At 45.7% G+C, this 17760-nt stretch overlaps 1 protein-coding gene and 1 pseudogene across 1 annotated transcript in view; one reads left to right on the top strand and one right to left on the bottom strand.

The window, feature by feature from the left end:
• Window positions 1-17760, top strand: part of TTC7B (tetratricopeptide repeat domain 7B) — a 345238-nt gene that overhangs the window by 92848 nt on the left and 234630 nt on the right. Inside the window, exon 5 of the mRNA XM_006839635.1 lies at window positions 3485-3606. Within this exon, the coding sequence (XP_006839698.1) occupies window positions 3485-3606 (122 nt within the window). The remainder of the gene's footprint in view (window positions 1-3484; window positions 3607-17760) is intronic.
• On the bottom strand, window positions 5426-12033 carry LOC102821105 (annotated as a pseudogene).

The following is a 17760-nucleotide window of genomic DNA, read 5'->3' on the forward strand; positions in this document are numbered from 1 at the left end:
GAGTCCTAGTGTGGCGCTTTGATGTGCTGGACTGCAAAGTCAGTTTAAACTGTAAGGTCGGTGGGTCAAGCTCATCAGCCACTCCTCGGAAACCCTGTACAGGGTCGCTGTGGGTCGGAACCGACTTGACGGCACTTAGCACCAACAGCAATGTATAATACATTTTTAACTTTAGAGATACTTTTATGAATTATATACAACCCCCACACACACTTTTCTAAAGTTGAGTGATTATTTTGATTACATTTTAATTTCTTCTGTTAAAAATTTAGCTAAAATTAAATATAGTTTAAATTTAAAGCGTGCATGTTTAATCTTAATTCTTATAAAATGATTTTTGTCTTTCCTTGGTACATATTTACATAGACATAGCTGGACTCTTGTGTTAACTGGTTCTTTCTGTGTGTTGAAATTTTGGGATGATTTAAATTTATTTTTTGTTGTACTTTATTGAATTGTTTTACCTTTAAAATAATCCTGGCATTTTAAAAATAAAAAATTACTTTCTAAGCAAATGGTATAGCCCTGCCTGCTGAAAGCAAAGAGGATTTACAGTACTTACTGATGAAGATCAGAGACCACAGCCTTCAGTATGGGTTACACCTTAGTGCAAAGAAAACAAAAATCCTTACTACTAGACCAATAAATAACCTCATGATAAATGGAGAAAGGATTCAAGTTATCAGAAACTTCATTTTGCTTGGATCCACTATTAACATTCATGGAAGCAGCAGTCAAGAAATCAAATGATGTATTATATTAGGCAATTCTGCTGCACAAGACTTCTTCAAAGTGTTCAAGAGCAAAGACGTCAGTTTGAGGACTAACATGTGCCTGACCCAAGCCATGGCATTTTCAGTAGTCGTATATGCATGTGAAAGTTGGACAGTGAATAAGGAAGACCATATTAGAATTGATGTATTTGCGTTATGATGTTGGAGAAGAATATCAAAAGTCCCATGGACTGCCAGAAGAACAAACCAATCTGTGTTAGAAGAAGTACAGCCAGAATGCTCCTTAGGAGCCAGGCACTGTCTCTAATACTTTGGACATATTATCAGGAGGGACCAGTCCCTGGATTAAAGACATCATGCTTGGTAAAGTGGAGGGGCAGCAAAAAAGAGGAAGACCCTCGACAAGGTGGACTGGCACAGTAGAAGCAGTAACAGGCTCAAGTGTAATAACAATTGTGAGGCTGTTGTGTTAACTGGTTCTGTGTACAATGTACTAGACAGGCAGTGTTTTGTTTTGTTGTACACAGGGCCGCTATGAGTTACACCTGGCTCTATGGCACCTAACAACAAGGCAAATGAAGGGTAACGTTTGAAAGGTTTAGTGTAGGTTACCACACAGAGATGTCAAAAAAAAAAAAAAAAAGAAAAGAAACCCCCCACAAACAGTTGGAGAGATGAGTCTGGCATTTAGAGGAAACGTCTGGGCTGGAGATAGAAATTTGGGGATTTCCAGTATATGGATGAATTTTGAAGTCTCATAGAATGCCTGAGATGGTCTAGAGAGAGACTTGAGAAGAAAGTGTCCAGACGCTTGGTTTGTGCATTTGCACCCCTTCGAGGATGGATGGGGAAGGAGCCTGAAGTGGAGGGGAAAGGCAGAGAGAGGTACCTGAGGTTGGAGGAGCACCTGGAGAATGAATGGTGCAGACAAGAGCCAGGTGTTTTTATAAAGCTGATGGGCTGTGGTTCAATCAAGGGGGCCCACCTGAATTTCATTTCTCAGCCTCTTGTCCATTGTGTACTTTCTACTTTTCTGTTTCCCTTTACTCATAGGTCAGAGAACTAGCAATTAACTGCTCCAGCTCCGTTTGGAGACTGATTTCAAGATGTCTATAAAATTTGGGGTTTGGTTAATCAGTGGGTATTTTGTAGGACTGCTGACTTTCAGCAAGCATAGATAACACATCTAGAGACACTTGCATGGCTTTTAGATGAGTCAGAAGTAGGTTTCTGTTTGACAGATGCTTTATTTGACTTGTGAGTTTAAGAGAGTAACTTCTGTAATAGAGATTTGTATTTGTACTTGGCTGTGGTGCCCCAGGATAAACACTCGACCTCAAGGTCAGTGTTTGAACTGCAAGGTCAGCTGTTCAAACTCACCAGCCACTCCTCGGAACCCCTGTACTCCTCGGAATTGACTCGAGGGCACTTAACAACAACAGTAACACACTTGGGGTCCTGGTGTGGTGCTGTGGGATAAAGCATTGGGCCACAAAGTTGGTTTGAACCACAAGGTTGGCGGTTCAAACTCACCAGCTGCTCTTTGTAAACCCTATACAGGGTCACTGTGAGTCAGAACTGACTTGATGGCACTTAATAACAACAACAATAACACACTCAGGAGTATTGTGGTGCTCTACAATAAGCACTGAACTGCGAACCACTAGGTCTGTGGTTCAAGCCTGTCAGCAACTCCATAGGAGAAAGATGAGGCTTTTCCCATGAAGATTTAAAGCCTCGGAAACCCTGTACAGGGTGGCCATGAGTTGAAACCAACTCGACGTAACTTAACAACATACCACATTGAGAAGTCTGGTGTGGCGTTATAGGATAAGCACTGGATTTCTAACCACAAGGTCGGTAGTTCAAACCCACCAGCTGCTCCTCTGAAACCCTATACCAGGTCATGATGAGTCAGAACCAACTTGACAACACTTAACAACATAACACATTCAACTTGGAACTTTTTCTCCTGATGAGTTGTCAGATTTTTTTAAGACTAAAAATTTAAACTTTTAAAACCATTGAGCCAAATTCCAAGTCTGGGGAGAGAAGGAAATCACCCCAGTGCTGTGGATGGAGTTGATTAGGACAGAGCAGAACTGCTCCAAGGGTTTCCAAGGCTATAATCTGTATGGGGGTGCACATGGCCATATCATTCTCCCACAGAGCTGCCACTGGGTCCGAACCATCGACCTTTTGGTTCACCACCGATGGTTCATACCCTCTGTGCCACCAGGGCTCCTGGAGTGGGCGCAGAGATTGTGTTTCTCAGCCCTCCCCGTGGGAACAGTTGCTGTGTAGTCTGGTGAGATTCCTTCCCAGGCCAGCTCTCGCTGATCCCGACATTTCTCAGCTGCTGGAGGAGCACACCAAACTCAGTAATGTAAGGGTGGAAGCCACCACTGGGGGGCCATGACTAGGTCTACCCTCTGCTGGCATCTGCTGCTTCCTGGCGGTCAGCAGAGCCATCCACCTCTACTGCTTTTCCCGGTATCTCTGGCCTGTCAGCACCCTCCCTACCACAACTCTGCTGTCAAGAGGGCCACGCTGCCCCTGGGTCTCTTGGTAATTCCCTGTCTGCTTGGAGTCCCTATTTCTGCTTTTCTCATACTTACACTGGTGCCCCTGCCCTGATGTCTGCAGTAGGACATGGAAGTTTCAAGTCTGTGGTACAATGAGAGATAGGACTTCAAGGGAGTGGGTGTGGATGTGCATTTGCTTAGCTGTCCGATTTTCTCCCCTTCTAGGTCATACTTACTAATATTCAAAACAGAAGCCCTAAGCCTGGCCCTGCTCCCCACGATCAAGAACTAGGTTTTTTCCTAGAAACAGGACTTCAGAGAGCCCATGTCCTCTATTTCAAAAATGGGTAAGCTTTCTTCATTTTTTAATCCACTTCCCAAAGAAGGAAAGTAGAGAGCTTTTATAATGAGATCTCTAGGGTAGTTAGTATAGTAATCAAACAATTTTGAATGTGAGCAAGAATTGGAATTTTTTAAACAATGAACACATGCTCTTTTTTGTCTCTGGTCCACCTGGAGACCTGAAGGTGGGAGGCAGGGAGGAGGGGGCTTCTGTAAGTATGACTCACAGGGTTGGTGGACCAAGACCAAGACCAGGTGGGGTAAATCTGATGGGAGCTGAGCTTTAGTGATGTCCTTCCTCCACGCAACGGCCCTGTCGCAACGGGCTGGAGGGAGGAAAGTGCATGAGTCGGAAACTAACACCCAGGGCCACCTCCCTTTCTGTGACTGATCAGTTCAGAGAATTGAACTTGCCAAATCTCAGACTGTGTTTATGACAGTGAGTGTGGCTCTAATGTCACCCAAGAACATTTTCTACTTGAGTTGCCTTTGGAAAGAGATTAAGAAAGGCTTAAGACCGGAGTGTCGGGGATAGCTCTCTAATACGGCTGAGTCACTAATACTTGTTTTCTTTGTTGTGTTGCTCTTGGGAGAAACATGATGATTCTGTTCCAAATCTCAGTTGTCCCTTGTTTTGACGTTGTGCTGCAGGATAGATGTGCATGAAGACCAACAGTAGGTATCTGGTTCCTCTGGAGCCCCTCCTAGGCTTTGCACGGGAGACCCCTAGACGCCTGGTCCCCACCCTCTAGAATAGTCAAAGAGCGCTTTGAAAGGCAGATGGGACATCAGTCCCAGCCTTTGGAAAATGAACAAAGGCGTTCATTTCCCTCTTCCTTTTTAAGAGCATCAAACCTTGGGGCGTAGCTCCTGGAAATGGGATTTCACCTGTCTGGTGGCCCAGAGCCACATGCATTTATTGTTCTTTTGTTTAGAATAAATGCCTATTTTTCAAATCCTATTAAACTGTTTGTGGGCAAAGGCCTGCTCGACTCCAAAGGTTATTGGTTCTGTTGGCACACCCCATGAGACGCTGCAGTGACCTCCCCAAGGTTTGGAATGGCTTGATGGCTTTGGCACAAAGATGCTCCTGTTTTGATATTACCTGCCTCAGAGAGAGGTTGTCTGAGCGATGATGCATGTCCCCTCAGCTGAGATGTGAATCCTATTTTCTTTGCTGTTATGAAAAGGTGGGGTAGGGAGGGAACGTGGGCTATTTTTCTGGTGATCTGTATTCTGACCTTTTCACAATGATTGGTAGTCCTCACAGAGTAGTCCCATACCTTGGTCGCCCTCCATCTAACCTGTGAGGCTGTGGACTCTGAAGTGCCAAACAATGCCTCCTGTTTGAGATTGGTTTACTTCTTTCATCTTTGAAGTCTACCCATTGGGGAGCAGGAAGCAAGGCTACTGGGCTTTGACCTCCCTTGGAACATTGGCCGCCCACTGGAATCCAACTCAAAAAAAAAAATAATGATGATGAGAGCTTTACACTAGATGGATTACATGCTGGGAATTGCTTACTGACACATTTCTCACTTTATTTTAACCCACGCTCATGCAAATGCCCATTGACGTAACCTTAAATAACTTCCAAACTTTAAGCCTTGGCTCCTCACTTCTTGTCCTCTCACTCTCCTCTCTGGGTCCTGAAGACCCCCGTGATGGTCTCAGACCAGGGACTCTCCAGGGCCCCTGCTAGATGGAGTGTTCTAAAGACTGGGATTATACCACAGTGGCAAGAGCTTACTGTTGGGCAGGCGGAGGTGTGGACTGATTTGGTGACCAGAAAGCATGAGTGACAGGAGAGAAACCAATGGGTGCTTATGGACCTGCCACCTGGCAGAGGTTGTTTGTGAGGGGCCCCTCCAGCCAGTGTCTCTGTGGAACAAGTGGGGACAGAGGTGGCTCTTACTTTGTAGTCCCTTCCTCTGGTGTATTTGCTCCCTCGCTTTCTCGCTTCTCTTTTGTTTTCTTCCCTTTTCTTATAAGTATCTGGGGGGATCTGATGGACAAAGTTTGACCCATTTTCAGTGTTAGGAAAATGTATCAAGAAACAGTCTGTCAATAAGAGATGGGAATTAATAAAGCGCATCTCTTTCTTTAGAAATGTGCTTAAAGCTATGAATATCTTCTTGTACTTACTGAATTTCCCCCTGCCCTGAGGACTTACTGAGTTAAAATAATTAACATTATTATTTTAAAGCTCTCACATCTCTTATGGGAGTGACTGCCAACCTGGCTAACCTAAGCATCTGTCTCAGAGTGCTGGGGACTGCGTAGAGGGGCTTGACTGGACCCTTGCCCTTCCCGCGTCTCTCTTTGAGGGAGTGCCTGCCAGAAGATGGTTTCCCAGCCTCTGCTGGTTTGGTGTTTTCTCATCAAACATGTCCTTATGTCTCATGTACACAAGATGTTACCCAGCATTGTTTCTTGTCTCTTTCCTCTCCCTCCTCTTCCTGTCCCTGCCCCTCCTTTTCCTCCTTCTCCCCTTCAGTCTCCTCCTCCCCTGTTATGTCACCTTCTCTAGCCCCTTCCTCACCCTTTCCTCCTCTCTCCTTTTCTTCCTCCTCCGTGTTTCCTCATTGGAGGAAGGGATCCCTGGTTGCAGCCCCGATTTTTAACACCTCCACCACAGCCCTGTGACTCCCTGGTATGATGTGACTTGTATGACACCCACATTTCTCTCCTCCCTCTGGGTGGCAGCAGCAAGCATGCTAAGGCTGCAAAAACTTCTTGTTGAGTGAAATCAGAGAGCTTGCTTTTAGAGCCAGGACTGAGCCTCTGAGGACTGTTGGGTTAGATCGTCCACAGCAGGTGTTCACATGAGGGGCAGCAAAGGTCTCTCCCACGGTAGGCACTCACAGGACGGACAGTGAGGCTCTCTCCTATGGCAGACACTCACATAAGGGACAGACAGTGAGGCTCTCTCCCACGCAGATACTCACATGAAGCACAGTGAGGGTCTGTCCCATGATAGGCAGAAACACAAGGGATAATGAGGGTCTCTCCCATGGCAGGTGCTCACATGAGGGGCAGCGAACACCTTCCATCCAGAAGACTTACAACCAGCCCTTCTAGTTTCTTTGTGTATAAAATAGGGCTAAGGCCACTTGCCTCGTGGAGCTGTGGGGAAGATCATGAGGGAAGCGTCTCATGAAGTAGGAGGCAACCTTTTGCTGTTGGGAAGTGTCGTCAAGTTGGTGTGACTCAGAGTGACCCTGTCCAGGGTTTCTGAGGAGCAGCTGGTGGGCAGGACATACATGGTTAACTGTCATTTCCAGTGATGATGACCCCGGATTGAAAGTAGGTCCGATTCAGGTCAGACGCCAATTGAATCGGAAGTTGGTGGAGAAGTTGGCCTCCCTCACTTGGTTGCTGATTCTTACGCTAGCAGAGTCTGTGAGGAAGGGCATTTATTGATATTGACTGCTTGTCTCACCAGCTGCTGTTTTAAGTGAACCAGATGGGTAACAGGTAACAGTGAGTGTGGGTAACATCTGATCCCCGAGGTTGGTATTTCTGGGGAAGGAGATGGGCTGACAGGGCTGACAGCATTGAGGCATTCAGTCTGTGGAAACACAGCCAGCAGAGAGCCGGCTTCCTCATGAGGAGAAGAGAAATGATACTTCCCACCTCGGTCATCGCAGCCAAACTGCGAGAGAAGCGTAGCTTTGGGCTGTCAATTATTTATCACGTGCTGTTTTTGGACTATTTCAGCAACTCATAAACAGAGGGGAGCCAAGACATCTCAAGTCACTTTGTTTCTTGTTAACCGTGTCAGATGTTCTGGGTGAACCACGTGGATTGCAGTGAATGTCTTTTTGGCTCCAAGTTGGTTTGATTTCAGAGATAAATTGAAGTGGGTAGGCACATCGTTGTTGACACCTGGGAGATGTGTCCTTTCCAACAGGGCTTCACTGAGTTCTGCTTGGGAGGCCCTGCACCAGAGAAAGGACATGTGAGGCCGACAGGGTTCAGACTCTGGGCAAGTCAGGGATAAAGTGGTATGGAAGGAATTTGGGGAGTTCTCTTCATCTAGATTGTTGTTGTTGTTTAACTTAACAGTGCTGTCGAGTCGGTTCTGACTCATAGCCACCCTGCATTGGATTTCCAAGGAACAGCTGGTGGGTTTGAACTGCTGACCTAGTGGTTCACAGTCCAGTGTTTGTTACAAACTGCCAAAGTTTGTAACATCATTTGTGGACTATACAAAATTATCAACTTAAAAATTAGCCTGCTATATTTGGTCAGACATTTAACCAACTAACTTCTGGTACCGTAGTGGCTGTCAGTTGGGCCGCTAACCTTAAGGTCAGTGGTTCGAAACTACCCGTAGTTACACAGAAGAAAGATGAAGCTTTCTGTTCCCATGAAGATTTACAGCCTCAGAAACCCTACGCAGGGTTGCTATGAGTTGGAATCAACTCTACGACACATAACCACCACCACCAGGGTCATGGCTGGAGTTGGGTTTGCCTTGGCAGGGCCACATTAAAGGATTTCGTGGGCCTTGTATGGACCATGGGCTGGACGTTCCCTACCCGTGATCTAGATGAACTAGGGGTCAGGAATCACTGCTCCATGTTGGCTTAAAGGAGCTCTGATGGCACAATGATGAAAACACCTGGCTGTGAACCTCAGGGTCAGCAGGGGAAAGCTGTGGCAGTCTGCTTCTTAAAGATTTACAGCCTTGGACACCCTGTGGGGACAGTTCTGCTCTGTCCTTTAGGGTCACTGTGAGTCAGAAACCACTCAACGGCAGCAGGTATGGGTATGAATTTACATGAAACGTTTTTAAGCCTCTATGCTAACTTCATGGATCTTTGCTACTGATCAGCCCTGCCTCCTCAGGTTAACCGAGAACTTGTTAAGTTGTTGTTAAGTGCCGTCAAATTGGTTCTGACTCAGTGACTCCGTATAGGATTCCCAAGGAGCGACTGGTGAGCCTGAGCCTCCAACCTCGCAGTTCAAACCGACCCTGCAGTCCAGTGCATTAACCCCCAGTGCCACACCAGGACTCCAAACAAGAACTGGAAGACAGAAAAAGGGGCCTTGAGGCTGTGTGGTGGCCATGGGCTGCCTGGGTCTACTGTCTCAGGGAAGCAGGCTGGCTCCCTCAGCCCACGTGTGGTGGCTGTGAGCAGCCTGCTGACCAGGACTGACGGGGACTTTGCTGCCAGCACTGGTCTCCCAAAGGACTGGACCAATATGGCTTTGGTCTGTGCATTCTCACAGTCAGGTGGTCTTCCCACTTGTGGTAACAAGAAACATTAACCTTTTACGCTACACACTACCATTTATATTGTTAGTCAAATGCAAGGGAACATGAAGAATTCAGTAACATGAACATATTCAGTAAACCTGTAATCAGTGTCTGCTTGCTGTTTATGACAGTCTTCAAGCAATTTAAAGATCAGAAAGAAGTGGGTCTGGCTTTCTGGAAGGCAGTCAGGAAGATAGATGAAAGGGTATGATGTAAATGTAAGTAAGTTTAATGTATGTTACCGGTCAACAGTAACCAAGAGTGGAGATGATGAAAGAATGCTCAGCCACTTTAAATGAGCTGAAGTTTCCAGACTCATCTTTCACTCAGTTAGTACGGTCATTTATTCCTTCATTTAAAAAGGATTCACTGCAGATCTAGTTGGTATTAGGTGGCTGGCTCTGGGGATAGAGTGGTGAAGAGGAGACCAAGTCCCTGTCCTCAGGGAGCATACAGTCTCATGGAGAATTACAAATGAAAATGAGCAGTTTCAAGATAGTTTGGTAAAAGTGATGGGAGCAGTTCAGGTTGCCACAGGAACAAAGAGGAGAGCTGACGTGCTGGGATGGCCGTATGTGTTGGAAAGGGGAGTAAAGCTTGGGAGAGCAGAGTCTGCAGCTGGTAGCAACTTCACTCAGTATTGTATGTGCTTGAAGGCAGGAGGAGACTTGAGTGAGGGTTTATGTAGAAATCACAGTTTCTCAACACAGGGCCTGCCTGGCACACGGTACCTTGCAGTCAGTTACGTGACAAGTGTTTACTGAGTTCTGCTTTGTGCCAAGTTCTGTGCTCAGGACTAGTAAGTAAACCTGGGCAAATGTAAGAGATCTGGTGTGGGCTCTCAGGGAGGACACAGTCTAGTGAAGTAGTCAGATGATAAACAAGTAAAACCAGTGGATATGATTGCAAATGATCATTAACAGCTAGGATGCAGTGAAAGCAAATAGCTTCAAAGTGGGGTACCTGATGAGATAGGGTGGCCTCCCCGAGGAGTGACACTGAAACCACGACCTGAAGGATGACAAGGGACTAACCGTGTAAATGTCCTGACTCAGGAAGGAGCGTCCTTAGTGTGTTTACGAATCAAAGTGTGCCTAGCATGGCTGGACCACAGGAAGGGAGAGTTCGGACACCCCTGGTTTGACGTCTCCTGAAGAAGGCAGGTCTAATGTGGTGGCTGTCCAAAGTCAGCTGAAGACAGAGGCAGTGATGATGGTGGCAAGCTGTTAGATGCCCTCATTGGAGCTGATAGTGGCGGATTTGAGATACAGGTTAGACCTACTGAAGTTAGGACTAGCTGATGCATTGAGTTTGGAGTGTTAGTGATGAGAGAAATGGAGGCTTCAAGGATGAATCCCCAGTTTCAGTCTTGAGCAATTGGTGGGATGGGGTGGGAGCAAGGAAACGATCAGATTTGGAGAGGGGACATCAAAAGTTTGTCTTTGGATCTGTTACGTTTGAAATGCCTAAGTGTAAATTTCAACTAGGAAGATATATGAACACAGAGAGGAGATTTGAGCATATGTTATAAATTGGGAATTTCAGCATGTTGATTACGTTTAACATTCTGGGAACCAGGTGAGATCAGCGAAGGACAGAGTGTAGACAGAGAAGAGCAGACAACCCAGGGGTCAGCTGAAGAGAGCTGCAAGAGTTAGACATTAAGTAGAGGAAAACCAGTAAAGGAGTTGCCAGAGGTAGGAGGGAAACCATGAGTGTGTGTCCCCATGGAAGCCAAAAGGGGAAAGTGTGCTTGGAAGGGACAAGTGATCACTTGTGCTGAGTGTTGCCGGTGATAGTGGTGGTGTGCCGTGGACTCGGTTCCGACTCAGAGTAACCCTGTATAGGATTTCTGAGGCTGTAAATCTTTACAGGGGCTGAAAGTCTCATCTTTCTCCCATGGAGCGGCTGATAGATTCGAACTACTGACCTTGTGGTTATCAGTCCAGCTCATAAGCCACTATGCCACCAGGGGTCTTTTGAGCATTGCTGAGATGTTAAGAATGAGGAGGACATTGGATTAGATAACATGGAAGTCATCTGTGACCGTGAAAAGACCTTTAGTTGACTGGTCAGGGCAGAAGGTAGACTTCGGAGTGTGTGTAGGCCACACTTTCCATTTGCTCTCTTTCCATTTTCTTTTCCAAGGTAGAATCTGTGGTAGAAGACTAAATCCTAGGCGGAGAAATAGGGATTTTATTCTCCAGCTGTGGAGAAGCCACTGGATCATGAAAGTGGGGTTCTGGGTAGGGCCAAGAACAGGGCTGCTCATTGGTGGGAGTCTGGTGCTAGCACGGTCGTGGGCCCATCATTTCAGTGCTTGTGGCCGCAGGCTGCATTCTGATATGCTGTTGCCTGATAGGGAGTGGAAGGAGTGAGGGTTTGGGAGAGAGAGAGAGCAGGAGTTTATAAGGAGAACGACTTCCTTTTGTGCAAGAGCTTCACAAGGGAGGATTATAGAGTGCTGTGAGGTATCGGGCACTTCCGACACCAGACCTTGTTGTAACAGAATATGTGCAGCATAAAGTTTATCGTTTCAACTATTTTGGAATGTTACATTTCATGGCATTTGCAATGTTGTGTAACCACCACTGCTATTTCCAGATGTTTTTTATCATCCCAAACAGAAACTCTATACCCATCATGCACCACATGCAAACACACGAATAAGCCCACTGTCATTGCGTCTACTCTGACTTAGAGCGACCCCGTAGGACAGAGCAGGACTGCGCCATGGGCTTTTCTTTTCCTTTTTTTTTGAGAACCAAGTTTTTAATTTTCTCACTTCTTGGCATTTGAAGTAGTTTTCGATGATGCCTTTGGCCTGAGATTCTTTTCTGTAGTTCTTAACAATCACACAACTTAAACCAACCACTTGATGAGGTTTCCCCTCTCTGTTAGTTTTACAGAGACCTACCCATTCCCCTAGTTTCTTCTTGTTGTCAACCTTAAATTGATTTTTGGTGTTCAGCACACAGGGCCTCTATTAACCCGACACACATAGGCTCATCACCATTGGACGCAGGCACACAAAGATGAGCTTGGTACTTATCTGGGGCAAATTCCACATTGCTGGACCACCATGGATGAGGGTCGTCTTCATCACCTCTAGTAAAGCGGTGTTAATGTCCATTACACCCCCCGCAGCAATGCCTTCCTCAGCCATGGCAGTGGGTTACAAGTGGAGCCGAATCTTGAACGCACCCGGGCCTCCGCCTCCACACAACTCAGCGGCTATAGGAAAAGAGTCTTGACAGAAGTAGATTGTCATCTCTGTATCTCATGGACCAGCTGGTAGGTTAGAAGTGAGAAACTTTCAGTTAGCAGCCAAGCACTTAAACCCTTGTGGGAGCTAAGGAATAACTCCTAGTAGTCCCGCCTTCCGTTTTCTTCCCTGGTAAATTCTCTTCTCCTCTTCTGTCTTTATGAACGTGCCTATTTTAAATACCCCATGCAAGTAGAATCATACAATATTGATCATTTACTGCCTGGCTTATTTCACTCAGCATAATGTCTTCAAGCACGTATCAGAACTGCACTCTTTTTTATGGCTGAATAACATTCCATTGTTTGGCCATACCACATTTTCTTTATCCATTTGTCTACTGATGAACAATTGGGCTGTTTCCAACCTCCAGACTCGTGTGAATAGTGCTGCTGTAAACATCTGTGAACAAGTATCAGTTTTAAGTCCTTGCTTGCCGGCTTTTGGGGTATAGACCTAGGTGTGAACTTGCTGGGTCACAGGTAATTCTAGTTTAACTTTTCGAAGAATTGACAGTCTTTTCCACAGCAGCTGTGCCATTTTACAAGTCTGCTGGCAGTTGGTGACAGTTCCTCTTTTTTCTTATCATCACCAAGAGTTATTTTCTGTTTTGTTGATAATAGGCACTTTGTTGTTGTTAGATTCTGTTGAGCCAGTTCTGACTCACAGTGGCCCTAGGCGTGGTGGCTGTGAAGTGGTGTCTCATGTGATCTGACTGTGGACCAAAAGACCGGCAGTTTGAACCGACTACACCCTCCGAGGGAGAAAGATGCAGTAGTCTGCTTCCGTAAAGACCGACAGCCCTACTACCAAGCAGTCCAGCCCTGTCCTGTAGGGTCGCTGGGATCCTGAATTGAACGAGAGCCGCGGCTGAGGACGTTAAACTTCTTTACGTGTGCTTATTGGCCTTTTGTAGAGAGCTCCTTTGGAAAAACGTCTTTAAGGCCTTTGCCTGTTTTGACAAGGTTTTTGTTTTTGTTGTTGAGTTTCACGAGCCCTTTATATATTCTGGATATTAATTCCCTCTCTGGAAGACTTGGATCAAACTAGCTTTTGGTGTCTGGGTGCCTAGTACTATGCGGAGCACTATCTATATATACATCATTCCCATATTAATGAGCATTCTCGTGATACACCTGGTCCCCTCTTGTTGTTTAGTGCTACCAAATAGGTTCCGACTCATAGAGACCCTGTATAGGGTTTCCAAGGAGCGGCTGGTGAATTTGAACTACACACCTTGTGGTTCAAACCTACCTTGCAGTCCCATGCTTTATCCCACAGTCCCTCGTACTTATGACCCCCTGAGGTTTTTGTTACATTTTATCCTTAGTAACTTGTACTATTTAAAATGTTGCATCATGTAATTTATTGATATTCTCATTCTCATGCCAACTCCCAAAGACAAAAAAGAATCAAACTTACTGCCATGGAATCAATTCTAACTTGTAGCAACTGTACTGGACAGAGGCTGCACATCTTTACAGGAGGAGCAGACTGACACATCTGTATCCTGGGGAGAGGCTGGTGAGTTCGAACTGTTGACCTTCCAGTTAGCAGCTGAACTCTTTAACCACCGTGTCACCAGACCAAGATCAGATTTATGACAAACAGGCATTCATGATGAAGACTTTGAAAACTCAAAGATTCTGACTCACGGCAGAAGTGACTGACGATGGAGTAGTCGTTGGAACGGAAGTCTCTTCGTAAGTTGAGGACTATGTGTAGCTCAGCTGACAGTGGTGGATGCTGCTGTTCAGTGCTACCAGGTCAGTTCCAGCTCATAGTCACCCTGTTTAGGGGTTTCCAAGGAGCAGCTGGTGGGTTTGAACCGCTGACCTTGCAGTTGGTTAGCAGTCCAGTGCTTATCCTGCATTGCTACACCGGGACTCTGATGGTGGTGTGTTGTTGTTGTCAAGTGCCTACGAGTTGTTTCCAGCTCATAGAGACCCTGTATAGGGTTTCCGAGGAGCAGCTGGTGAGTTTGAACTGCCCAACTTGCATTTCAGACCAACCTTGGGGTCCGGTGCTTTATCCCACAGCGCCATTGTGGAGAATCTGAAAATCCTAGAGCTCGGATAGTGAGTCCAGGGCATCCTCAGTGAGGAATCTGAGGTCCAGGTTCAATAATCGCTACAGATATTTCTGGAGAACCTTACTAGTTTACTCACTGACGTCAAGCAGTGAACAGCTAGACCCGGTCACCGCCTTTGTGGAGTTGGCATTCTGTGGGAAACAGCCAATGAGCAGCATAACATGACTTTTCCAAGGTCACACAGCTGGCTGGTGGCAGACCTGGGACCTGCACCTCTTTCAGACCCAGACCAGTTCTCTGGCCACTTGTCCTGTGCTGAACCCACCTAGTTGGTACCTTCTTGAAAATAGAATTTTGAGCAACATGGCGTGGCTTCAAAAATAAGAACTTTTTATCGCCTAATCTAGATGGTAAAATTGCTTACAACTCCCGCAAAGTAATTTTTATCCATGATCTCATTTATTTATGTAATAAAAACTGTCAACTCACATCTTCTTTTTTAAAAACATGAGCCAGGTCTGGCTTATTCTTTAGTGCCATTAAAATTTTTATGTTTGCCAATCTTAAGGATGGAACTTCAAGCCCTCTCTTTTCCGTGATTAATTATTAGTGGAATGTCATTGCTTTCAGCGTAACGTTGGAATCCCGTTATTGACACTCCTGGTTATCTGCTCCCCCAAAGTTACAGCTTTGGAAATCCTCTGGAAAGTTCTACTCTGCACATACATGGCATCATCATGAGGTGGACTCAGCTTGACGGCAGTAACATAATTGACATTTTACCTTTATTAGGTTTTCAGGGAACAGCTGGAAAGCTAACATAAGGTCACATTCTTAACCACTGCCTTCGAATCAGTTATTGCCCCACAGGGTTTCCACGGCTGTAGAGCTGTTCGGAAGCAGACTGCTTCACCTTGCTCCCTTGGAGCAGTTGGCTGGGATTGAAACTACCCACTTTTGGGTTAGCAACCCAGTGCTTAATCCACAGTGCCATCAGGATTCCGTCACATGATTAAATAGGAGACAAAAGGATTTGTTGGCTCTTTGCCTACATTTCATATATCTCACCATATCTGTATTCACACATATGTGAATATGTATACATACATAGAGTCCTGATATTGCACTGTGGGTTCATGTGCTGGACTGCAAAGTCGGTGTGAACCACAGGGATGGCAGTTCAAGCTCACCAGCTGCTCCCTGGAAACCCTATACAGGGCCACTGTGGGTTGGAACCGACTCCATAGCACATATCCATATTGTTGTTGTTGTTATGTGCCTTCAAGTCAGTTCTGACTCATAACAATCCTTTGTAGGGTTACCGAGGCTGTAGGTCTTCATGGGAACAGAAAGCCTCATGTTTCTGCTGCGGAACAAGTGGTGGGCTCAAACTACAGACCATGTGGTTCACAGTCCAGTGCTTATATGTTTTTGTTAAGTGCTGTCAAGTCGGTTCTGATTCATAGCAATCCTGTATAGGGTTTCCAAGGAGTGGCTGTTGAGTTTGAACAGCGTATTTTATCCCATAGCGCCATAACAGGAGTCCTTATCATATATGATAAGCACTGGACTGTGTGTGTATATGTGTATGTTGTTGTTGTTAAATGCCGTAGTCATTTCTGACTCACAGTGACTCTGTATAGGGTTTCTGAGGATCGGCTGGTGAGTTTGAACCACCGACCTTGAAGTCCAGCACATTAACCCATGCCAGGACTCACACACACAGAGAATCCTGATGTGGTGCTGTAGGGTAAGCACTGGACTGCTAACCACAAGGTTGGTGGTTCAAACCCACCAGCTTCTCGGAAACCCTATATAGGATCACTATGAGTGGGAGCCAACTTGATGGTACTCGACGACTATAATAACAATATATATGTGTATACATATTTTTAAAACCTTTTTCATATTTAAAGTCTTTATTGTCTGTGCCCCATCTCTGGATTGTAAACTCCATAGGACAGAGACTATCCTACTTTGTTTGGGTGGAATCTGTACCCTGAACGGTGCCTGGTATGTAGTCATGCATGGATGAATGAGTGAATCCCCTTCTCGTTGTCACCTGAGAAGGCTGCCGTTCCTAGAGGTGTGCCTGACAGTTGGAGTCCTGTAGGGCGCTGTGGGATAAAGCACTGGACCTACAGGTCAGTGCAAATTCACCAGTTGCTCCTCAGAAACCCTATATAGGGTCTCTATGAGTTCACTCAGTGGCACTTAACAAGAAAAAACCTGATAATTGTATATTGTTATTTTAAAGTGGTGGTGGTGGTTGTGTGCCATTGAGTTGGTTCCGACTCATAGTTACTCTGTATGGGTTTTCCGAGGCTATAAATATGGGATTACAAAGCCTCATCTTTCTCTCTTGGAGTGACTGGCAGGTTCAAACTACTGACCTTGTGGTTAGCATCCTAACGTGGAACCCACTACACTACAGGGCTCCTTTGTTATAAAGTAGACATGTGTTGACTGAGAATCTGTGGTGAGCCCCATGGTAGGTGTTTGGGATAGAAGGATGGACAAGACCAGCATATAGCCTGGCTTCATGAAACATGACCTCAGCAAGAAGTATGTTTACTGGGAAGATCTTTAGGACTCCTTCCGACTAGTCTGTCTCTGAGATTGGAGGATATTTACAACAATGGTGGCTTTATTATAAGAAATGCCTCAAGCAGTCCCTGGCAGAGATTTTGGTGCCTGTGGGCCTCCTAAGTTGAGTCTAAAATGGACACATCTGGACAGGACTCCAAGCAAGAGAATGATCGTTTTCTGTGGTTTAGTTGTTGAGAACACCTGACCCCAGAGCCATGTTTCTTGAAGACTTTAGATGTGGAACTCAGTGAGTTGAAACTTGTGTGTAAGCGTGGCCTTTGTAGGCAGCATCTCAGGGCTGACCATGAAAACGACATGTGTGAGCTAGCACAGAGGAACCTGCATCCTGTCAGGTCAAGAAGGAGGCTGAGTCTCACCTCTGTAGCCTCTCAGGTTCTGGGGAGTGACGTCTGCATCATGGAACAGGTCCAGATGCATTTGTCTGGAAGCTGAGTGTGGGGGCAGCATGCAGTGTCCCCGTTTTGGCTCTCGGCCAGAGCATACATAGCTCACCTGTTGTTTCCCTGGTGTAGGTGGCAAATGCATTAATACTTGACATGAGGGCAGAGAAGGTGGCAGGGAGGCACCAGCTCTTTTCAAGGGGTATTTTCTTCCTATTATTGTTATTTTTAAATAATCATTTTTCTTTCCACTCTATTTTGCAGAAGTATTTTTAGTCAACTCTTAGAGACAGTTGCAGACAGAAGCTGAGCTAAAACCAAAAAAATGACTGAGACATCTTTGGAGAATTTATGACTTTTCTTAGGAAATTCTAGAGCTTTTCTATTGAAAATGAGTAAGGGCCATCCATTTCCTCACAAGTCCCTGCTGGCATATATGTATGGCAGTGTCTGCCGTAGATCTGCACACCAATAAAGAAAGCTACAGTATTAGGGCACATTCTCATAGCAAATTTCCACGTTAATTGCAGGGGTGAAAATGCAACAAGTTTTTTTTTTCCAATCGACATTTGATCTTTCCACCTTCCTCTCTCTCTCTCTCTCTCT

This window comes from Chrysochloris asiatica, unplaced genomic scaffold (assembly GCF_000296735.1).
Source record: "Chrysochloris asiatica unplaced genomic scaffold, ChrAsi1.0 scaffold00025, whole genome shotgun sequence".
Taxonomy (NCBI): domain Eukaryota; kingdom Metazoa; phylum Chordata; class Mammalia; order Afrosoricida; family Chrysochloridae; genus Chrysochloris; species Chrysochloris asiatica.